Raw genomic sequence first — 23,628 nt, 5'->3', positions numbered from 1 at the left:
AGCCCCGGCCCGGGCCCCGCAGGCACCCTGCGCACCGGGCTCCCGCCGCCGAGCAGCCCTTGCAGAGGAGCTCCTGGCTTCATCCAGCGGGACCGAGGCTTTCCCCATCCAATCAGAGCTGTGTGGCCCTAACTGACCAATCGCAGCAGCTCTATTCTGACCAGTCAGGACAGTGCCTTTTGGACCAAACTGCAAGGATTTGGAGCCCTCATTTGCAGGAGGGGGGATCAATCGGGCCGGGGCCCCCGGGGACCTTAGTCCAGGTCAGCCCGCCCGCGCCGGCTCTGGGAGGGCACTCCCCCTCCCCACGCGAGGCTGACTGGGGCCCAGTCTCTCCCACTAGGGCCGTGGCGGTCGGTGGAGGCTCGGACTGAGGGGTCCACGTGAACTGGTGAGAATCGCCGTGGAAGACAGAAACGGGGAAGTGACAGTGACTCATCGGACAGCGCGGCAGACACACAGGACAGGGGTGGGAGGCTGGGGGAAGCGCTGCATCTGGTGCCAGAGACTGAGGGTGAATCCCGGGGGTCTCGCTTGGTCAGCAGGACAAAGTCAGCTCAGCTCGCGCTGGGCGTCTGAGGGAGGAAAGGCGCTAAAGGGGGGACCCAGCCAGGTGGAGTGTTAGCTCTGAGGAGAAAGTAAAGCTCCTTCACGGAGGCAGAACCCAGAGGCGGGAACATGGCAAACGCAGGGGTGCAGCCGTGGTGTGGACCTGCACTTCCTGTGTTGGAATTTCAGGGCGCGGGCCAGGGGCCAGCACGGCTACGAGAAGGGAGGTTTGGGGCGGCCGCTGGGACACTGCGGGCTGAGCCAACCAGGAGTTACAAAGGCTCTGCTCATCAGAGGTGACGCCCTTTTAGCGACACGCAGACATCCGGGTACTCCAGTGGACGGGTGCATGGCGCTTCCCACCCCCGCTGTGCTGCTGGTAGTTTACGACAGTGAGTTCACAGCATCTCTTAGAGTTGGTCTGGAACCACGTCTGACTGGGAGGTGACAGGGAAGCAGACCAAGTTACAGAGGCTGGCGCGCAGTCAGGCGCTGAGCCAGAGTCTGGGTGACAGAGGCCACACATGGCCAGGCATGGACCGCTTCCCCCTGCTCCTCACCGTGGACCATGGTGATGGCGGGGACACAGGGGCGTGGCCCCTCCCCTTCCTCGGCAGGCCCGCGCGATGCCACCGTGCGAGCTACCTGGGCGAGAGCTGCAGCCTGATCCTCGTTCAGCTTGTGTGCCCGGGCGACCTCGCTGGCCGCCTGCAGTGCTGCCCCCAGGCTGGGCAGGCCACGTTCTGGGCTGGCGTGTGAGAAGGCTGGAGGGGAGAATTTTCTTCGATCCACTCTCTTGTTGCTAACTGCAGTCGATGAAGGCCTAATAGAAGGGCAGCAAATAAAATCAAAGAAACATGAGAGGCTTTTGAAATAGTTGCATTCACTTTACAAACCTCACAGGGAATATCTTTTTGTGGGCACAAATGTATATGCACTCTAATTTGGAGGAGGGTAGGAGAGACAAGAACTAACATTTGTAGGGTACCTACTATGTGCAGACACTATGGTAAGCATTGCATATATTATTTGTTGTAATCTTACAACATTAGGAAGTAGTTAATTTACCTAGAGATACAGTAAATATGTTTCTCCCAGAAAGCACACAGCTACTAAGTGGCACACTGACACTGACGCCCATGCGTTATTACGCAAGCTGGCTTATTAGATCATTCTTATAGCCTCTGTTTCTTTTCTTTTCAGGGTTACCCCCCTCCCCCCGGGACGGGGAGAAGAGAAGGAGGGAAGGGAGGTGAGAGAGAAAAACATAGATTTGTTATTTTACTTAATTGGTTGACTCTTGTATGTGCCCTGACTGGGGACTGAACCCACAACCTTGGTGTATCTGGACGACGCTCTAACCAAGCTACCCAGCCAGGGCCAATATTTCGGTAAAACTGTCAAGAGATAAATTGGCTTTAGTTCTATAAAGATTGAGTTTATTTCAAAGTAGGAAAAAGACACATTGGAATTATATGTTTTTGGGTTGGTTTGTTTTTTACATAGGACTTCATTGCGGTAAGAAAAATGAAACACCACCAAAAGACCATAACATTCCAAATTTGAACTAGTTTTTTTGTCATTTTATTAAATAAAATATCACTTCCTATTTTTTAAAGGAGGCTTGGTGCTTGAGAAATTAAAAATAAGATATAGGTTATGTCAAGAATAAAATTAGTACCAATATACATACTAGAATCAAGCTGTAAAATGATTATTTAAATATCTGTAATTGAATAAATCTGATATATAACATGAAAGTGTACATGATACTTTGATACTATAAAATGATTCTTTTAAACATTAAGTAATTTGTGGCATAAAATATAGATGAATAAAAAAAGCAACACTCTTGCTCCTTAAGAAATTATCCCCTGGCAATGGGAAAGAGATTTGCAGTAACATTCATTAGCTCCAACCACAATAAACAGACAGATGGGTGAGTGGATGGTTGATGGGAAACAATGCATATTTCCCTTTCTCTTTTAATTTTCACCTACCGACAGGCAGTAATCTCCTAGGCTCTGAAAGACAATTACAATTTTGTTGGCAACATTTCCGGGATGTGCATTTCCTGCACGTGCACTCGGCCCTGCGGAGAGACTTACATGGCTAACAGGTGCTGCGTGAGAGGCAGGGTGGCAGGGTTCAGGCAGTCCCGGAGGTTCTTCAAGGCGGTCAGCTCCGTGCTGGCGTTCCCGACCAGCAGGGCGTGGACCACCGCTGCGGAGAGGACAGAGGGGACACACTCAGCGTGAGGGAGAGGGCCTGTGAGACCCGGTCAAGGACCCACTAACTTGGAGGGCGCAGCCCGCGACTGCAGGCCCCAAGCACAGGCCGGCTGCCTGCCGCCTGCCCGCCGCTGAGTGTGGCCGCGGCTGCGGCCTGATGGCACTGCGCCCCACACAGCCGCACAGGCACACGGAGGGCCACCGCGGTGACAGCAAGCACCCTGTCCTGTGCCCGTAGCATCTGCGTGCTATTCAAGCATTTTGTGGCATTTCTTCCTCAATTATTTCATAGAAATACATGGAAAGCAGGAAATTAGATGCTGATATTGGTGAGGAAACAACTGCAACATGTGAACAGATGCAAGTGACAAAACATTCCCTTCACAAGGGGACTACTCAGTTCTGGTGCAGGAAACATCAGAAGTTAAAAACGTGAGCCTTTCACTGGACACGGACCATGTCCCGAGTCCGAGACTGACCCGGGCTCCCGACACAGGAGCCGCCCAGGCCGGCTGGGCCCGCTGGCCCCCGGTGTCACCCAGCACGCCCAGGCCAGGGCACCAGGGGACCAGGGGGTCACGCGCCCTCCCCCCAGACTGCTCTCAAGACCTCCTCAAAGTCTAGGAACTTCTCTGTGTAAATATAAACGATTTCTTTACTGAATGCACCCTATTAGAATAACAAGCCATGGGAATTAAAGAAACCAAGAGAATTAGAACTTACTGGACAAATTTCTTATTTAAAAATCAGGCCCACGCCGTGTAAATTCAACGTCAACAGAACACCCAAGTGAGGGCCCCATCTCATCGCGCTGATGCCTCTGCGGCTGGGACCGTGGAGGTGTCTCCAGGGTCAGCCGTCAAATGCGTCTCCAGGGACACAAGAGCAGGCGGCAGGGCGGGTGCTGCTCCTCGGCTGGGATCGAAGCAGCGCGCGCCAGGCAGCAATCTCGTTTGTGGGGCGTCTCCTGGCTCCTCTCGCTCACTGCGCATTAAGGCGGATGCGGTGACACTTACCGTCCGTGGGCCAGCGGGAAGGAAAGTAGCCTTTCAGAGGTAGCAGCTCCACCTCGTTGGCAGAGGACGGCCCAAAGAAAGCGCTGCACGCAATGAACGTGTCCAACTCAAAGTCCAGGGTTTTGGACACCACCCACAGGTCGTCTGAAAAAAAGACATTTTTTTAAAGGGCTCAGAACTATCCTCAATCCAAAGCTACTTTAGATTCTTAGAGGCTTAGTCCTGCTCATTTCTCAAAAAACAAAATTGGTTAGTCCTGCGAGAGTCCACCCTAACTAGGACCTGAACATATAACATCTCATTCATGTGTTTTCTGTGGAATTATTAATCCTTACTGATGATAGAAAAAAAATCTGAAAAAAGAAAAAAAAATATTGCCAGCCAACTCCCAGGAAAACCCCCAAAAGCCCAGCAGCCCCAGGAAGAGGGGCCGCGCGGGCACAACGAAGGACGGGGGGCAACACCAGACTCCGGGGTCTGAGCTGAGGCTGAACCTGAGCATGTCGCCCTCTCCCCCAAGGGCGACCAGGGCAGGCGCCGGGGGCACCGCAGACCAGGGGAGCTCTTGGTGGGGGCGGGGGCGCCTGCACGACTGCTGGGCGCCGCCGACAGGTTACTAGACACGCGTCCCACGGCGGCGCGCGGGTCTGCGGGGTTTTCCTAGTAGTAAAACACAGGAACCTATACTGTATTTCAGGTCAACGGACATTTTAAATGTCAGATAGGTGTTACTATTATTCCCTGGACAGTGAGGTTAAACCACCCACAATGGGGGCCAGGACATGGCAGAGCTGGGACGGGGCCCACTTCCTGAGCTCACTGCAGCGCCGGACGGGCCGCCCCGCCGTGGGCATCACTGGAAAGGATGGCCGATGCCCTGGGGAAAATCAGCCTCCAGGCCAAAGTAATGAGACATTGAAGGGGCACAAAGACTGCAAGAGAAAAACACACCAGGTTAGAGTCCTTCAGAAAAGGAGACACCAGAACAGATGGGCAAGGAATTTCCAGGGAGGCTGGTAGAGAGATGAAGAGGAAGGGGAGGTGGAAGCAACGCAAAATGAGAGCAAGAAACTGTGAAAATGACATGAACAATATCATCAGTTTAGAAAAATATGGTAGTTGAAGTAAAGTAATAACTGAAGGGATGACCAGAAGAATGGATGCATTTTAAAAATAAGCAATTTAGAAGGAAGACATGACAAAAACCCCAGACAAGAAGCAAGAAGAAACGTGAAGCAAGCCAGGGGACAGATTCAGAAGTGCTAACATCTGGGCAACAGAAGTCCTGGGGAGAGAAATACAAGCCAGAGAGAGGTGACGCGCAGAAGTAACGGAGACCACGTCCCCAGAACTAAAAATGAAACGCGTCCCAGTATGCTTATGCCAATCAAACGATCGCGCTGAGCGTGTTCTGCTCGCACAGTGACCTGGGAAGGACAGAGAAGGCCGAGCCAGCTGGGGGAGGCACGGCCGACACACGAACAGCTGTGCTCACCAGTGTATCCGTGGGGGCTCTGGGAACAGGCCTGGGGAGTGAAAAGACCTGAAGAGTGTCCAAGAGGAGATGAAGGTCTTCTAGGAACGGTCTGATCTATTATATCATAATTCACAATATACACTATACTCAACCATCCTTTTTAAAGCCGTCTTTAACAGAAAGAGCTTCCGGGCGGGGACACAGGCACCACACAGCCAGAGCCGTGGGTCCTCTCCCTAGACCTTCCGAGGCTCAGCGTGGGGCTCCAAACCTCAGTGACGAGGAGACGAGGAGAAAAGAAGTGAAGAGACTTAAGAGACTTCGAGTTTTGGTTGTCTGAAAATTTGCCCAGGGTGTCAGCAGACAAGTCAAGAAAGGGTCCTGAAGACGCGCTCTTCAAAAACCACAGATGGACACAAGCTCGTGCGAAGAAATTCATGCCAGGAAGGAACTGAAACCTGATTCACAACTAAATCTGCTCTTGGTGATGATATCAATTTTTTAAAAACCTGCACAAAGCCTGATTTGTGTGCAACTGAAAGAGCAATTGCCAGATTAGCAATGTACCCTCTTCTAAAGAAAAAGTTGGATGAGCTAAAAGCCACTGTCAAAGCCTTTAAAGATCTTTCAATTACTTAGGCAACATACATCATGTAAATCGTAGCAACACAACCAAAAACCGGTTTTATATTTTGCTGCATGTAAGTATTTCTGTTACATCCAGAAGGTAAAACATCTAATCACATGGCCACGCGCTCTTAGAGAAACTTCCGGAGGAACTGTCGATGGCATTTACAGGAACAGACTGGGAAGGAGGTACGGCTGAAAGAGCGTTCCCACCGAGAGCTGAACAGATGGGTTATGAGATGGCTCACTGAGAAAGGGACCGCCCTGCACGGCATAGTCCTGTTACTAAAAGGAAAACAGGATCTGAAAAAAGTCCCTTCAAAAGCTGCTCTTTTGATGCTCTGGGAGAAATTAAAGGTTCTTGGTTAACTAAATAGAAGTAATCAAATTTTGAAAAAATGCATACATATACATAGTTTCCAGAGCTGTATGCAGCTGAGATGCACCAACATGATGCACTGACTCACCTTTGCTGTAAGTCGAAGAACTTTCCTTCCGACTCAGCTTAAGATAAAGTCTGCTTTTAGGTTCATTATAAAATTCAGGATTTACAGCCGTAAACTTCTTCAGTTTGCCATACTGTTTTCTTTGAAAATCAAATCCTTTTCTGCAAAATGAGTAACAAAAATGAATTTGAATATTAAGGTACAAATTTTTTCTTGAGATAAAATTGGCATATACATTATATGAGCTTCAGGTGTACAACATAATAATTCTATATATAGTGAGATAATGACTACAGTAAGTCTAGTTAACATACGTCACTGACGTAGTTGCACATTTTTTCCCTGCGATGAGAACTTCTAGGATCTCCGCTGTGGGTGGCTCTCGAGTGCACTAAACGCAGCGTTGCCGACCCCAGTCAGCGTGCGGCCATGGCTCTCCCCGGACTGACTGATTTTATAGCTGGAAGTTTGAAGGTGGAAGTGTTTTTAAAATCTTGTTTTAAAATACAGTATGAAAAGAACCGGGATGCATCTATGTTTACTCTCTTTCCTACATGTGTACAAAATAAGAGTGCACTGTGTCAGAGGAGGAAAACAGCAGCCTCACAGAAAGGCCGCCCGTCACGAGAGGCCGAGAGGGAGCGCACCTACAGCAGCCGCCGCCTGAGGAGCTGCTGTGCTGTGAAGTGGGAGCAACAAACCGCCCCGATACGCCGCGTCCTGTCAGCCCTGACGGCGAGGCAAGAGGACGCGCAGAGTGCTCGGAGGACCGCCTGGCACTCGGGGCTCCCAGCACATGTCGTTACTACTGAAGTACCAGGCAAATGCGCGTTACCTTTACCTTCCGGTGCTCCCACTTCTGTGAGAAAAAAATTCCACTTCATTTTCCAAAAAGCAGGGCTCTGTTACCCCGAACGCAATGCCACGCCGCACGGCTCGATAAAGGCACCGCCTGCCATCCTGCCCTGATCAAAACGAGGCCTGCGCCTCGCCGACAGGGCCTGGGGGGCTGCGCATGTTTCCCAAGCCGGTAGCAGCGTCCGGCCCAGCGGCTGCCCTGAGGCCGCCGGTGCTGCCTCACACTCAGAGGACGGCCCCTCTCAGCCGGGAACAGGGAGGGCTCCGTCTTTCAGACACTTTGCTGATCTCAGTCTCTTTTAAGACTGACAAGGGTTCTGTGGCGGCGCTGCCTCTGGTGCCACTGGGGGCAGCGATGCGTGGTCACAGAACACACCTCACCAGGAGCCGGGACTCCTCGTAGAGGGGCACTTGGCGGCGTCTTAAGTACACGCCGATGCTCTTCGCGTCGCTCAGCACGGTGGCGGGCGGGGGCTCCTCCTGTGTCAAATGTCCTGAGGTCACGTCTTCGAGCCACTTAAAAAACTTGCATCGGTCAGCTTGGGGTGCATCACAGGTATAAAAAAGACGACCCTAATGGAAGAAGAGAATACAATTTAGCAAGGAAAATAACCTTTCTACTTTTTACTAGTTTTGTATTTTTTGTTGAGACTTTTACAAAGGTTACCTGGCATTAATGTACTCCAGTAAATTAGTCACGATACAACTTAATCTTTTCATTCATTTAAAACCATATAGTTTTCCATTTGCTTTCACCTTATCAAAACGTTACGTTATTCTGAGACTATAAGCTTATTTGAAAAACAATGTTTATTGTGTTTTTGATTTAAGATGATGACGAGAGCCCCCCTGTAGGCGGCCTGGAATCAGCTCCGGAGCACCTGGCCTCCCCTCTCACTGAGGTGTGTACACACGATGCACACACGAAAACCATTTCATGTTTTAAAATACAACTGAAGTAACAATACGTTTCTACTCTAAAACTTAACCCTTATAGCCAACAACGTACTATGAGTATGACAACCATGTCAATCAAATAATCTTTAAAAGAAACAACTTCTAGTGGCTCTTACATTTTATTCTATGGTTCTAATATTATTTATGAACTCTCGCTTCTGACAACTATATGTAACCCAGGTTTACACTCACTATACAGACAGCGGAGGAAAACTCTTCCTGTGTCTTACAATGACGACCAACCCCCTGTGGATACACGATCATTTTACCAACTCCTCCCACAGAGGTCTGCACCCAGCAAAATGTATCAGTCTGGAGGCTTTTCCGTCCCCCGCCGCCCCTAGTTCTAGTGCCGGTCGCCCTCGGGGGCTTGTTGGCCCGGCACACGCAGGCCCTTGGCTCTCTCTGGGACTCGGGCGCGTTCCCCTCGCCCTACCAGTTGCACAGGCATCGCTTCTTCTCGCCTCTCTGCGCCCATGGCGGTGCAGCCAGCCCCTAAGCCGTCCCTGACGGCTGGCCTCCACTCGTACTGTCTTGTCCCTGCACACGGACCACCTTTCCGCAGAAACCTACTGAGAGCTTGTTAGTTACTGAAGCCGCAGGCAGATGGCTCCGCGTCAAGACTCGACTGCCACTGAGCTCGTCAGGAAGCAACAGGTACGTGCACCGTTCCTGAGACAAGGGTCAGTGGAGAGCAGAAGGGAAGGGGAGCCAGACCTTATTTGGACCTTCCTTTTTAACCGGGACAAGTTTTGCCGGTTGATGGTGATGGCAGGATGGCGCCTTATTTTCTACAGTTTTCAGGTTCTCTCTGTTCGACGTGTAAAATGATATGTCAGCTGCTGAGAGAGCTTTGTGCAGCCTCTGTGCCAACCCAAACAGCAATATATTCAGATGTTCTACAAAAAAACAGGTGAAAATTAAATACAAAATAATTCTGTGTTTGTATCACCTATGTGCTGTTTGTTAGGTAAATGTGAAAAGAGCCTCCTAAGAGGATAAAATGTAACTTAATACTAATATCCTTTTCTTAAAGGCTAGTTTTGCCCTTGTACAACAAAATAAGCTCTCAAACCGTGCATCATACTTAAAATTTCTTACTTAACAAAACCATTTTTAACACTTCAAGTATAAAAGAAAATAAAAACCTGTAACTTGAAAAAGACAAAACTGTCATTTACTGGTTTTAAAACTCAATTTTGATTTGATATTCAACTGGAGTAAACATGGGCAATAACGATTCTCAAATAAAACATGCAACATGTAAGGTCCCAGCGTGTGCTATCACACTCCTGCACAGCCACACCACCCACATTAGGCAGCGGTCAGCTGTCATGACATAAAAAGGTGACGTCGTACCTGTGAGGCAGGACGTGAAGACCTGCTTGTAGTGCGCCAGAGACTGAAACACCGCTGGTATGTGAATCTGCCTTCGGGGAACACAAGCGGATTTTACTTCCTGCTCGCTTGGGAAGCACAGCTCAGAGACGCTTATCTCCTGAAATGGAATAATTCAAGCTTTTTTAACAACCACAAAAAATGCTATTTACTGAGTAAATTATTTTCTATATAGAATATGTATAAGAAAATAGACACATTTTTAAAAATTTCCGGAATCCTTGAAAATAATATTCTAAGTTTAAATAATATTCTATTAGAAAATAATATTCTAAGCAGCTCGTATACCAAGAATGGCTATGTGTCGCACATCCAATACAGGCAGCTAACTTTTCTTGTCTGCCCCCTAGTGGGCTTTGAATGGTTCCGCTGGGAACCAGTCAGCGGATGTGAATGGCTCATCGGGCATCTCCCTCTCTGATTACAACTGTCAACGGGCCCTGAGATGCACCTCCACCTGGATGAGGGCTGGTCAGTGAAGCCCCAGCAGCGGGACAGCCAGAGCCGTGACGGAGGACCTGCCCTGTGCAAACACCGCACCAGATGCTGCCAGATGTGTAACTTCAGTTATGCGCCCAACTGGTAGGAAAGATCTTACGTCAAAGAAGTTGGGGCTGTAGCTAGCATCACAGAGAACTCAAATCCAAACAGCCATCGGCTCCAAGAGCAAAATCACTCACACAGCAGCTACTGGAAAAAGAGCACCAAGCCCCGCCGCTTTCTTACCTGCGAATGCGGCGCGCCGCAGCTGTAGCACGTGGGCCCTCCTGATGCGCTCCGAAGGTCCTCCGCCTCCGAAGTTGGCTTTGAGCTTAGAGAAAGGGCTTTGTTTCTGCAAACCCAGTCCTGGGGGCCGGCGCCCAGTTGCCGCCGGCGGAGCGCGCCTCGCAGCACCTGCAGGTGCGTGGAGGCCACAGGGCTGTGCTCCACGGGGCCGCCCCCCACGGCGGGGCCCAGGCTCCCCTCTGCGGCGCCACAGCACATCCCCAGAGCCGCCGGGGCAGAGCCAGCTGGGGCGGCCAGCTTGGCTCCGCTTGGAGTCAGAAGGCCGCTGCGGGCTGTGCTCTGATACTTCAGCCACTTGCTTTGAGCAGGCGTTTGGCGGAGACACGCAGCAGCCTCTGGGGCTATGTCCCTGGACGCCTGGCAGAAGGCTTCACTCCGGTCCTCAGGCCCGGGCGCTGCGGGCACTGTGACAAGCGGGGCTCGGGCCCTACTTAATATAGGAGGCCTTGGAAGGTCCTGATTCTCCGGGGAGCTGAAATTTGTCGTTACTGGAGGAAAAAAAGCCAATTAAGTAAAAATGTATTTAAGGTCATCACCGAGGCTCTGGACACCCATGAGTATCTATACACAAAAGCAAAAACATAGCAACTTGCCTTGAAAAAGAAACATTTTATTTCCTTTCTTAAAATTAAAAAAAAAAATGTAACGGCTTTAGCCTCAAAACATTTTCAAAGATGAATTAATAGACTCTGAAACTTTTTGAAGGTGGATGAACTAGAAACTCTTTCTCTTACCCGCTTAGCTAGGGTCCCCCCCATTACTACACTCCATTTATGCGGCACTGAATTCAGCCAAGAACGGAGCCCCCTCATTTCACAGATGGGACAACCAAGGCCTAGGGCAGCACATGCAGCGAGACCCCAGACCTAGTCTATTCTCACCTTCATACTCTTTCTCTAGACACTGAAGTTCACAGCTTACCGGGATCATCGTCCGTTCCTCTACATATTTATTACAATCATGGATTAATATCTTGACCTTCAGGGTAAAGATGTTTAGCTTTAGTTTGACCTACTGACATGTGGTAAGAGTTCATGATTTGTAAACTCATGTTTGGCAGATTTTCGCTGTTAGTAATAGATACATTCCTAAAAATGTAAAAAGCAGTAAAATCTGTTGAATAAATGAATAAATAATCCTGCATGAGAACTAGACAAGCTTAAAAGTTTTATCAGACGGTGCGGTGCTTCCTCTTCCCTAGTAATGTGCCTCCTTGATGGTCTCTGCTGCTTTGGAAATAAACTGCAGGGCACTCGGGGAGCCAGCAGAGCGGCAGGCGGGCCAGCTGTGCTCTTGACCAGCCAGCACGCAGCACGGACGGGGGCCAGGGCCCCGGCACAGCGCGGACCACCCGGTGGGACTCTGGAGGCACTGTCACTCCGCCGCCCCCGCACCTGTCGCAGACACCCCACAGCCCACCCCGGCCCTCCCGGGGCCATTTCGTCTACCAGTCACCCCACTACCCGCTCCACCCAAACACCCACGTACATCGCCAAGTTCTTTTTCGTGTCATCCGCCCATGAGAGCGCCCCTCATCCAACCTAACTTCAGAATCAGGGGAGACACACTGGCGGTCGCAGGGACCGAGAGGAAAGCATCAGTGACGGGATCCTACAGGAAGCGGTCTCCTCGAGAAGCAGGAAGTCACTCACAGGGAAGCCAGGATGCAGGGACCAGGGCGAGCACACAGCTGGGCAGCAGCCGCGGAAGAGCTTGCTGAAACTGCCAGGGCCCCGGGCAGAACAGGGGAAACAGGTCCACATTCAACTGATGGTGTGGACCAGACATGCCACAGGGGTCCCGGCTAGGGGTCCCCGCGGGGGCGGAGGAGCTCAGAGGAGGAGCCAAAGGGAAGGGAGAGCTGCCTCTGCAATGTAAGACTTCCACAGAGACAGGCAGCTATTAACGCAACACAGAACTCTCGAGGTGGAGAAAGTGACGCTCACCTGGTGAAGTCCTGGCTCTCAGGGACTCCTCAGAGGATTCTAGCTCGAAGTCCCCATCTCGGGAGCTCCAAGAAAAAGTAGACATGGGGTTTGACACAGAGAACTTTGGCTCTGGTGATGTCACCTATCCAGAAAGAAGAAACTAAGTCACAGACCAAAACCATCTTACCCCAGTTTGAATGAATTCTAGTAGTCTGTGTTGTAAAAACGACGCCTTCGATCAGGTTAGGCAGAGCCATAGTGGACACAGAGTGTCCCAAAGGGAACAGGATAGAATACATTCCCCACAATCAGCAACAGTGGGGCCTCCTGCGGGGACCCGGGGAGAAAGGCCTGAGGCCCAGGAACTCTGAGACCACGGTCCCCTGGTTTTGCTCTTGGACACTTCACATTCTTCCCTGGAAGCTCTGCAGTGACCCTGAAGTGTTCTGCAAGCAGAGCCGCGCCTGCAGCAGCAGAGCGCGCACAGGACGCACCTCCTGGGGCCCCAGGGAGAGCCCACCCACCTGCAGGCTGCGCCCTGCTACCTGCCTGGTGCTCCCTGTGCTTTCGGCACAGGCGGCATGTCATGCATCCTGGACCATCAGTGGAGCCTGCAACTCAAAACCCAGGTGTAGTCTTTGCAGAAAATCTCTACTGACATTTTTATCGTGTCCAAACAGGGAACACAGTGATTGCAAAAAGCCCAAGTGACCCAAAGTCAAGGATTTGTAAGAGCAATTGCTTTGGAAGGAGACCAGATCCTCACCGACAGTCCGTCAGATTTCTTTAGGAGCCAGTTACGTGCCAGCAGGTCACGTTTGGTCAGGAGGTGCTGAGCAACACTGTTCTACAGATTCCAGGCGCTATGGACCTCTCCTTATGGACTAACAAGAGGACAGGTCTCCTTTAAGATCTGTCCTCCGAGGGACTATGCATTTCTGCGTGATGGCCACCGAGTTTCTGATGGTTACCAAGCACTTACTCTTCTCATTTCCTTACTGTCTCTTGTTCAGGTGAATTTATCAGTGCCACTGAAACCATGTACTTACTAGTAAATTACTCGCTATTCAAAAAAATAGCAATGTGAAATACAGAACCTGTTGGATTTGTTTGAAACATGTCAGATTCTGATTTGAATTCATCTGGGTTATGGGAATTTGGTTCTGAAGATCAGTTTCCAGTTTGAGGGCCTCAGGTGGAGACGTCGTGTTTGGAGCAGATGACCCAAGGGGTGAGCAGCTTCTGTTCTGTCCTCAGGTCTAGAGCTGTGGATCTGTAGTGACGGTTTTTGACACGCTCAGACCTCAACAGCCATATTATTCACTGTTACTCTCCTTAGAAGCCTTTAATTTTCTTGTGCCTCCAGAAATTAATCACCTTAAAAACCAAGTATGACTGAAGTGTGTCGCCCCCCAGAATTGAGGTTGAAGCCCCTCGGGGTAACGTATATGGAAATAGGGCCTCTAGGAGGCACCGAAGGCTAATGAAGACACAGGCCAGGGGAGGCGTCCCTGATCTGTGCACACACGAGAAAAGCCCGTGGGAGGACACAGAGAGACGGCAGCCACCTGCGCGCCAGGAAGAGTCCCCACGAGAAAACGGCAGCAGCCAGGGCCTGGGCCCTGGCCTTCTCGCCTCAGGGGCGGAGAAGCACACCTGTGCTGTGGCCCCGCCCGGTGGCAGAGCTGACCGACACGCCCTCCGTCTCGTGCCACCCGTGGACATCGCCTGAGCCCCGCCCTGGGAGTCGGGCACCGTGCTCTCCCTTCCCTTCTCCCCACCTCGGCCCCCCCGCCGCCCCAGGACCCCCCTCCGGGCCGAGTCCTCCTCGCAGCCCTGCCGCCACCCCTGCTTCGGTCCCCGCCACCCAGGGCTCCTCTTTGCTGGGTTCCCTACGCCCACTTTCGCGCTGCGGGTGCCGCCCTCGTTCCCAGCAAAACCCCTTAGCCACGGACAGTCACATGGCCTCCCGCGGAAACTCCTTGGGCGACAACAGGTCCCGCCGGCTCCCCCATGGGCAGGGCCGGGTGCACCGGGCCCCCCGGCTCACTTTCCCAGCCTCGGGTAGCCCTCGCTCCCTTTCACCCCTCGCCCAGCTGGCAGGGTCTTTCGCATTCTCCACCCCCCAGTTCCGCAACCTCAGGGCAGGCGCTCCCCCCAGGCGGAGCCGCCTCCCTCGTCCCCTAGGTCCCGGGCCACCAGCTTGGCCTGCCGGCTGGTTTGCTCTCCCAACTAACACCTGTCTCCCCTGCTGGCCTTGAAGGCCAAGGTGGCACCTGTCCTGTCCATCGCTCGACACCTGCGTTTCCAAGTTCCTGACCTACAGAACACGTTCAATAAATACGGCTGAATTCCTATTTACCTGAGAATCTTCTATTTCACAGTAAAATTTCAGTTGATTCCCCATGTCTCCCAGACTTCTGATTAAGATAAGGCCTTGGCCGTGCCTATCCTACCATTCTTCATAACTCTGCATTTTTAATTGATTATTCTAATTCTGCCTCTTCCAGTTATAGATGCCTCTCATCTCATGTCACACTGCAAAAGCCAAAACATATTCACGTGGCAGAGGCAGCGGCAGCCGCGGGCTCTCTGTCACCCCAGCAGCAGCTACTCGGCCACGGCGTCGCTCGGGCGACGCTAGCAGCCGGGGTAATGGGCCATCCGGTCTTCACATTTTCCTATTTTTCGTTTTTAATATTTTTTTTACCGAAACTTTTTACTCCCCACTAGTAAAACTTTTTGACATTATACCTTATATGCTTCCCATGAAGTCCTCTCTGCTGATTTAAAATGATAATCCAAATAATGATGTGAAAGTTCTGAATCTTTAGGAGGAAAATCTAAAATTGCTGTGGGGAAAGAAAAACAAAGATCTTTACATAGCAGTTTGTTCAATGTCAAATAACTTTTTGATGTTAGTTAATCATACTTATAATTTACTTACAATCACTTTCAATTGAGTCCTTATTAGACTCAGCTACCACTTGAGAATTGTCTTCAATATGAAAGATATCACCTCCTTTTGGAAAGTTTTCTTCATCTGGGAACTATAAAACAGATTCATTTATTGGTTTATTTAGAAAAAAGAAGTGTGTATGGCATATCTAAATCTTTATCTTTCTGTGTTTACACACCTACATGTAGTGTGTGGTTGTAATTTGAGACAGAACACTGCCTCAAACTATAAAAGGGCACGGAGCGCTGCGCAAAGCAGCGTTTTTAACGCCCTGAGACTGCTCTCTGCAGGAATTGGTCACACTCATTCCACAGACACTCTTCTCTGTTGGTAGGTCCAGCCATTTGGAACATTCTTACAAACTCAGGATGTAAACATGGCCATACTGACGTGCAGAAAACAGTTAGAAACAAAGCAAGTGGACAAGAGTTTCTTTTCCAATACGAGCACCTCTCTAATGTATTCTCCTCTCCAAAAACACAGGACATGAGAAACATGTCTTTATCTTTAAGGACACTAAGGAGCAACGGGAACCCTGAACCGCAATCTGTGGGAGGGAGGGGGAGTGTGGGCTGGCGATTCGGACCAAGTCCACCCGAAACGGCCTCCGCGGGGGAGCCCAGATGGTGGGGGTGGGAGCCCTGCTGGTTGGGAAAGCAGCTGGGCCTTGCCTCCTAAAAGTGACGGCAGGTGCTGCTGCTGCTGCTGCAACCAACAGAAGCACATCGCGTGAGCTCGAGTTCACGGCAGCACACGCGTGTTTGCAGTGGCATTAGCTGTAGCAGCCTCAAATGCGAAGAACCCCACCTGAAGCCTGGGTCCGCCGGGGTGTATTCACACAAGGGACCCACCCCCGTAACGGAAATGCCGGCCTGCCCCCACGGGCAACAGCCAGGATGACTGTCAGCGCTGCCCCATTTAACAAAAGACGCAAAAAACCTCCTGCTACTCTATTTCCACGCTGTACACAATTTTAAAAACAACACTGGGGAGAGGGGGTTTCTGGGCCTGCCGTTTTCTGAGGGCGGCTCGCTCTGTTGTAAGGACTGGGCTGTGTGCGGATTCTGTATGTGTAATTATGGCTCAGTCGAAAGGAAAATTTTAAAATGTCTTTATGAGACAATGATTCAAAGGCATGCGTGTTGCTCTCTCTGCACGACTTCCATCTGATAGTGTGACGACAACTCGGTGCTGTACTTTGGGGGGTAACTGAAGGAAAAAATTTTCTGTTTAACCTGCCTACACACTCTGGTCATAAATCCCTAGTCTTCTCCCAAGACAAAAGTAATCCTTTAAATTCCTGATCCTAAAATAAGCAGTACCTCTTTCAAATAAAATATTTTTGCCTTATTTAGTTTGATTTCAGATGTTATGCTTTCTGTCAAGTTACTAGAGTCCTTTTAAATATACAACTGTCCAAATATTTAAATATACTACTCCCTTTAGAAAATTTAGCATTGACATAAAGAAAATGATTTGGCAAGATGCAACTATAAAAATATTTTTACCTGCAAGAAGGCAGCCTGAGGGCAAGCGCCAGGCGGCCCTGCTGCTGGAGGGCGCACGTCCGCCTCGTGGCCGTCCTGCAGGAAGTGGCCCGCAGCCTGGCCGCAGGCCGGCCAGGAGCTGCGCCCTCGGACCATCACAGCGCTGGTGGCCGACCCCTGCACTCGATGCCCTTGAAACTCAACGGGCTGGAGGTAAAGGACGAGAAATGAGCACAGCCAGAGTGTACATGGACAGACACACTCACAGGTGCGTCGGTGTAGCACAGGATACACCATTCGGCTTCCCACGAAGCATTAGTGAACGTCAGAAAGCGTGAAGGACTAAGGCTGAACCCAGGACACACTGTTATCCTCTAACAGGTCAGAGGCACTAAAGCGCACTGACTTAACTGAGTTCCAGTTCAACAGTTTAACATGAGTGCTTTACTTCGAGCACAAGGACTGCAGCAACGAGCTACTTAAGCTGGACACTCGCAGCTGCCCCTTTCCCCACGCTTCAGTGTGTGTCCCAGGACACCCTCTTGCAGGCTCACCAGCCACCACTCTGAGGACCAGGCCCACTGCAAGCCCCCAAGGACAGGACCGCGGCTTCCCCAGGGCGCCAACCTCCACTTCACGCCCCGCTGGCCCAGCAGGCCGTCAGCAGGCGTGGCGCCAGCAGAGAGGGACGGAGCATGGGGAGCCTCTCCCCGCTAGAGATCCCAAGTACCAGCTCCCCTCCGCGGGGTAGTGGGCTCTGGCTCCCAAAGATCTGATCCCACTGCCTGAGAGCAAAGGCCTGTGGGAGCCCCAGCAGAGGTCGCTCGGAGGGGGCTTTCGCCCCCGCAGAAGCTGCAGGCTCCCGACAGCTTTCCCTGCTGTCCTTGGAGAGCTCCCAGACTTTGAACCGCGCAGGGTGGCTGAGCCCTCCCAGAGCGTGGGAATATAAGGCCTCTAATAGGGCCAACGGGATGTACCTAGAGGATGGGTGTATTTCTAACTGATAAATGAACAAAATGGCAGTAATGCATAATCTGAATATTCTCTTAATTAAAACGAATATTCTAATCACACATCTAAAAGGAAAATCAAATCTATAATCCCCTTCCATAGGACTTTTTTTTGAAAACATTGTTCTGAATTTTGAAACATTTCAATGTAAAAGTCTCACCTGTTTAGGGCTGAGCACCTCTGCTCAGCTGGGTGGGAGTCGCTTCTCCACAAGTACGCGGGGCCTCGTTTTCCCTGCACTGCAGCCCGTCCCCCCACCCGCCCCCGTCGCCCCCGCCCCAGGCCTTCTACGTTCCAGGAGCAGCACCGCCTCGGCAGCCAGCTGCTCTCGCCACCAACTGCTGCTGCAGAATGGCGCCCACTCGGGCCTGGGCGAGGACACGGGGCCGCCGCATCCGACCCAGGCTGAGAGGGGCCTTCGCCACTTGCCCTGCGCACCCTCCCAGCCAGCCCCGGGGGCCCTGTGGGCACAGTGCTCGGCTCGCCAGTAACAGAGGGAGAGCTCAAGGCCAAAATGGGGCAGGAGTCCCTCGTCTCCCTTGTTCTTAAAACCAGGAGAACTCCTTCCACTCACCCACCTTCTGCCTATGAAAACTCTGATGGTTGTGTAAAAACAGCAGGAAAACACACTGAGTTAGAAAATCAGTGTTCTTCACAAATTTTACCTGAGGGTCCCGGGTTTCTCTTGCAATTTGTTTAGGAGTAACAGTTGCAAAGGCTGGCCCTTCTTCACTTCCCAAGGAAAAGAACTAGAATAAAATACCAGGAAGTGTGCGCATGAGTTTGATGGGAAAACACTCCGAAACCGAGTCAGGCTGCCCACCGAGAACACCCCGACCCACCCGCCTTGCTGCTGCTCTCCAGACCTGCGACCAGCAGCCGCACAGCCGCCGGGGAGGGACCTGCGCACTGACCTCACGTGCACTGCAAAATCCTAGTCCTGAAACCCAGCTGACTCTGATGACACTAGAAAAAAATGACTGGGCACACTGCAAATTGCCCATCAGACCTAGTACTGACGTTAACGAGGGTTACTTAATTCACAAACCAGTATGAAATTAAAGGAGGGAAAACTGTTAACAGTGTAACAGTTTATGGAAAGAATGAATCATTTAGCAACCAAAACCGTAAGATATCAGCAATAGCAACTAGTCATTTTTAGTCCAAGACAGTAAAGTCATCAGAAAAATACAAATGTACTCCCATAGTAATGCTAAAAAAATTAAAAGGCTGCAAGATTTCTGTGAGATTACAACAGATTTTGTAAAAAAAAAAAAAAAAGTTTGATATTTCTTTTCAATGCAAGTCCTTCTGGAGGAAAATGCACTGTTGGTGTTTATTTGCAGTTTATACTTGGTGATAACTGTCCTTGGAAAAGTTTACACCCTATTTTTTCCAGAGAAAGACCCAGCGAGGACGTGCCCATTTGTAAGTGACACAGCGAGGTTGCCGCCTGGCGTCACCGTCACGGTGAGAACTGACCGAGTCACCGGCACAGGGACTGCTCCTCCTGTCCCCCTCAGGCAGCAGGGCTGTGCGTGCAGCTGTGACCTGCAATGACAATTTGTGGGTCAGGTGACACTTGCGAGGCTGTAAAATCAGCTGTGTGAAAAAAGACCAGCTCTTCACCAAATCCTAGCGCCCACGAGGACGCTCATGCGTAACACAGCAGGCTCAGCTCAGTGAGTGTGACAGGGCAACTGGTTACGAGCGAGTGGGAAACTGACCACATAAAATGCAAACACGATTATACGCCACACCCACACACACAAATGTAATAAATAACGTCCAGCCCCTTGACGCATTCGAAGTTAACTCGCCTGCAAAGACTGCCATGGTGCACCTGCTCCAACTGCATCTTCTCCCACCGTCGGCGGAGCAGAGCACTAATGCGAGAGGAACCAAACGGCGACAGCAAGTTACAAGGTAACATGCAGACTTCTACAGACAACATACAGACTTCTACATGCAAGAACACCATAACAATCGCAGAAATAATAACTAAATGGTGATTAAACACCATTTTCATGGCCGGGATTTCAGGAGACCTTAGCAGTACTGGTGACTATGATGGGAAATAAGCGCCCATTTTGTAAACAGTAAGGTATTTAGATATGACACTTTATATCAAGAACCTAAAGAAGTTGTTCTTAGCATTTCGGGTTAGTTACCCTTCCAGGGATCCCATCTAAGAAAATAACCTAAAGGTTAACAATTTATATGTAAAAACACTTACTAGGTTTTACTTATATAGCAAAACACTAGAAATAACCACAATGTTCAAAACTAGTGGCTGTCCGTTCAAAGCATAGGGTGTGCACAGGATGAAACGGTAAACCCCCTTTGAACAGTATTTATGAGGTTTTTAACACCATGAGACAATATGACATTAAAGGAAAGGATGTAAAATTATTTGTATATCATCTTCTTAAAAAAGAGTCCCCCCAAAGCTGGAAATGTTAATAATTATCTGAGTGGTCAGGTTTTGTTTTTCTTAACCTTTTTCTGCATTTAGAAAAAGGGGAGGGAAGCAAGATTAAAAGGAAAAAAACCCAGTACTATGGAAACTAGAGTAAGATACACAACGGGGGCAAACAGGGCACTTCCCCCGTCCCCCTCACCCCGCCCGCCAGACAGGGCAGCGCGCACGGTGGAGCGGCCGCCCCTTGGGAGGCGCCGTGTCCCCGAGGGACACTCGTCCCGACGGCTCCTTCTGGGGCTCCAGCTCATCCTGCCCAGTGCTGCCGTTTTCACGTTGCGGCCACGGCCCCACGGTGAGCGAGGGGCTTTGGGCTGCGCTGACCTGCACGCCTGTCGGGAGCTCAGCCCGCAGGCCGTCCCTCCAGCGGCATCGTGTCCCGAGACGCTATGAGGAAACTCCATTCCCCTGGGGAAATCAGCGTGGAACAGAGATCTCACCTGCTCCCAGGTAGTGTGTCTACTTAAACATTAAATACTTATGTAATCATTTTACAATGTACACCTGTACCACATTACATTTTATCCCTTCAATAATACAATGTTACATGTCAATATCTCAAAACTCAGAAAAATCAACACCGCTCCACTTGTTCAGCGGCACCGACTACCTGGGGCACGGGCCTGCTAGGTACTTCTTTGGCTGAGGCACGACTGAGGTGAGTTGAGGGGATGAAACTAGACAGCGTGGGGCCCTCTCTAGTGTTACAGTCGCATTACACATTACAGGACATTCTGTATCAAAACCAAAGCACGTGCACAGCGACAGAGGAACGTACCTGCCGAGGATCCCGGTTCAGATGAGACTTGGAAACAGCTGGTGAAACTGCTCTAACCAGTGGTTTCCCAGCTGTAATGGACAACACCCAATGATTTTATTCATCATCTGCATAGCAGGGCTCTAAAATTTTTAAAACCCGTTTCTAAAACTGAATGAATTAAGGAATATAACTTAAATTTTAAGATGTGGCAAAGTCTTGATAATTGTTGGAAAAAACTTCCATTATTTTCAAAGCTTAGTATGCCAAGCACTGGAAAAACCATGAAAAAGACGAACAAGGTCCCTCAAAAAGGGAGGGACCCAGAAAATAACCAAACAAGCCCGGTAAATTCAGACAGAGAGACAAAGGGTTTCAGATCAATGAAACATGAGAGCAGCTTCAGGCAGGATGTGGCCAGGCCCCTCACAGGAAGTAACACTTCGGCTGAGACCTGAAGCCAGGGAGGCCCAGCCACGTGGGGTCCGCGTCCAGGCCCCGGAGAAGGGGCTCAGAGGCAGGGCTGGGGGTCCAGCAGAGCAAGAGCGGGGCGTGACTGGGCCAGACCTCCTCACGGGTCTCTGTTTAAAAATAGAACTGTTTTCTTAAAAGAAAAAAATGCATATTCAGTCACCTTAATTTCTTCTAAATACACTAAGATGATCATTTTCAAGTGATCATTACTGTAAAAAAACCCTCATATCTGTACCTGGTAAAAACTTCATCTTTAGCCAATTTGTTTATTTCTAGTTTGATTACTTCCCTGTTAAACACTCCAAATGTATTAAATGAAACACAAAAAAAGTGGACTTTGGAACTTGGTGTTATCTATTTAAAGAGTTTTAGAAAGACACTGGATGAAAACTGTTTTTTTTCTTTATTGCCTCCCCCCACCAAAAAAATTCTAAATTAGCACTTCCAGCTTCTTGTCCCAGCTCTTACACGAGCCCTGGAAACTGTGTCCTGCTCCTGGCCTGTCGGGCACACCTTTCCACGTTTGTCACAGGCCTGAGGACCAGACTTCCATGTTGATGCATCAACAATGTAAATGAAAGTGTCTTTAAATGGAAACACACATAAAACAAGGCATTGTTTTGATGAGTTGATGAAAATGTTCCGACGTAAGGTGTGAAGAAACCCAATTTATTTCCTCTAAAAGCAATAGCTCTTGGTCCCTCCGCCAGTGACTTGATGTAACATAAATACTGCAGGTCAAGAGAATCAACTGCAACCTTCTTTTCCGTAAGGAAAACAAGAGCCAACTTCCCAAAACTAAGCTCTTTAAACCTTAAACCCTTACAGCAGGAAGTTGTACCTTATAGCGTTATATTGTTATATCTACCCAAATGTGTTTAAATTTTTTTGCTTGTTTGATTTTTTTAGAGACTAAACTGTAACAATTGTCAAACTTAACTGCATTTTACAGCCACATCTTAGCAGGTACAATAACTTATCCCTATTTTTTTTTTTCAGGAATCCCTTGAGATATTCAAATAAGAGCTTAATTTTAAATTTTCTGAGGATAAAGTACACTGTTCATACTCATGTGTATATTTACTAATGTGTTCTGTATTATTTGTTTTTAAAAATGGTGCTGCCAATGTCCCATAAGCAAGGTCAAAAGACAATGACATACTGGAAGAAAATATCTGCAATATATATCACAGTAAAAGGCGAATACATAAAGAACTGATCCAAAGAACGAGAATAAAAACCATTAGAGAGGACTGACCAGGGGTAGGACAGTACGTGAATAAATACATAGAAATGATGCTTAAACACAAGAGCAGCAGCTCCGTTTCCCTTGCAGTATCACAGACACGAACTTAAAATGCACCGAGACGCCAGCTCTCCTCTGCCAGCTGGCGAGGCTGTGGAGAAACGGGCACTCGTATGTGGCGGGTGGGGTGGGAGGTGGTGTGATTCCTACGGAGGGAATTTTCAAGTTCTCCATAAAGACACCTTTACCAAGCAACCCCACTGCTAGGTACTTGCATACCTCCAACAATATTCAGAACGCCTGTCTATTTACACAGATTTATGAGCTTACTTATTGTCACATTGCAACAGCAAAGCCTTGGAGGCTGGTTGCAGAACTGATGGTCCCGCCACACAGAAGCCTTACAGAGCTGTCAACAGAGTAAGCACACGTCCCACGAGTGAGGGGACTTCCAGGACATCTTGCCAGGTCAAAAGAAGCAAGGTTCTCACAAATGTTTGGAGTGTGGTGCCTTTTGCTGAACAAGGGAAAACAAGAGCTACATGGAGCTGTTTTATTTTTGCAAACGGAAACACAGGTACGACTCAGAGGTTCCCCACAGCAGGCAGACAGGAACAGGGTGGAAGGCGTAAGAAAGGAAGCCCAGTATATGCCTTTAAGTGGCTTTGCCTTTTGAGGAAGGCCAACATTTTGCAGTCAGAAATAAATCAACATGGATGGCCAAAAAAAGCCCAACTACTGAATATAGACAATGAAATTAACTGTTATTTATATTGAACAGTCACGTAGAGGAGAAAAAAGTAACCCAAGTAATTTCTGAACATAACGTGCAACTCTATACTCTCAGTAGGATATAGTCGAAAAACAAAGGAAAACACTGTCAAGGACTGGTGAATTGTACAGTTCTGCTCTAAGCTGGCAGTGGTACTGGGGCAGTGGCCT

General features: G+C 49.6%; 1 protein-coding gene across 1 annotated transcript in view; it reads right to left on the bottom strand.

The window, feature by feature from the left end:
• The window catches only part of ZGRF1 (zinc finger GRF-type containing 1), a 39,812-nt gene that overhangs the window by 9,092 nt on the left and 7,092 nt on the right, over positions 1 to 23,628 (bottom strand). The window contains exons 6-20 of the mRNA XM_054562166.1: positions 20,988 to 21,058; positions 19,551 to 19,616; positions 18,396 to 18,479; positions 16,741 to 16,926; positions 15,221 to 15,323; positions 15,028 to 15,125; positions 12,292 to 12,415; positions 10,286 to 10,833; positions 9,521 to 9,659; positions 8,879 to 9,060; positions 7,581 to 7,777; positions 6,368 to 6,507; positions 3,797 to 3,940; positions 2,658 to 2,772; positions 1,110 to 1,372 (exon numbers count right to left, since the gene is read on the bottom strand). Coding sequence (XP_054418141.1) covers positions 1,110 to 1,372; positions 2,658 to 2,772; positions 3,797 to 3,940; positions 6,368 to 6,507; positions 7,581 to 7,777; positions 8,879 to 9,060; positions 9,521 to 9,659; positions 10,286 to 10,833; positions 12,292 to 12,415; positions 15,028 to 15,125; positions 15,221 to 15,323; positions 16,741 to 16,926; positions 18,396 to 18,479; positions 19,551 to 19,616; positions 20,988 to 21,058 — 2,460 coding nt within the window. The remainder of the gene's footprint in view (positions 1 to 1,109; positions 1,373 to 2,657; positions 2,773 to 3,796; positions 3,941 to 6,367; positions 6,508 to 7,580; positions 7,778 to 8,878; positions 9,061 to 9,520; positions 9,660 to 10,285; positions 10,834 to 12,291; positions 12,416 to 15,027; positions 15,126 to 15,220; positions 15,324 to 16,740; positions 16,927 to 18,395; positions 18,480 to 19,550; positions 19,617 to 20,987; positions 21,059 to 23,628) is intronic.

The sequence above is a fragment of the Pteronotus mesoamericanus genome, unplaced genomic scaffold (assembly GCF_021234165.1).
Source record: "Pteronotus mesoamericanus isolate MK-2021 breed Mesoamerican mustached bat unplaced genomic scaffold, CSHL_Meso_final contig_163, whole genome shotgun sequence".
Taxonomy (NCBI): domain Eukaryota; kingdom Metazoa; phylum Chordata; class Mammalia; order Chiroptera; family Mormoopidae; genus Pteronotus; species Pteronotus mesoamericanus.
Note: the sequence above shows the minus strand (reverse complement) of the source record. Positions and strands in the feature narration are given on the sequence as shown.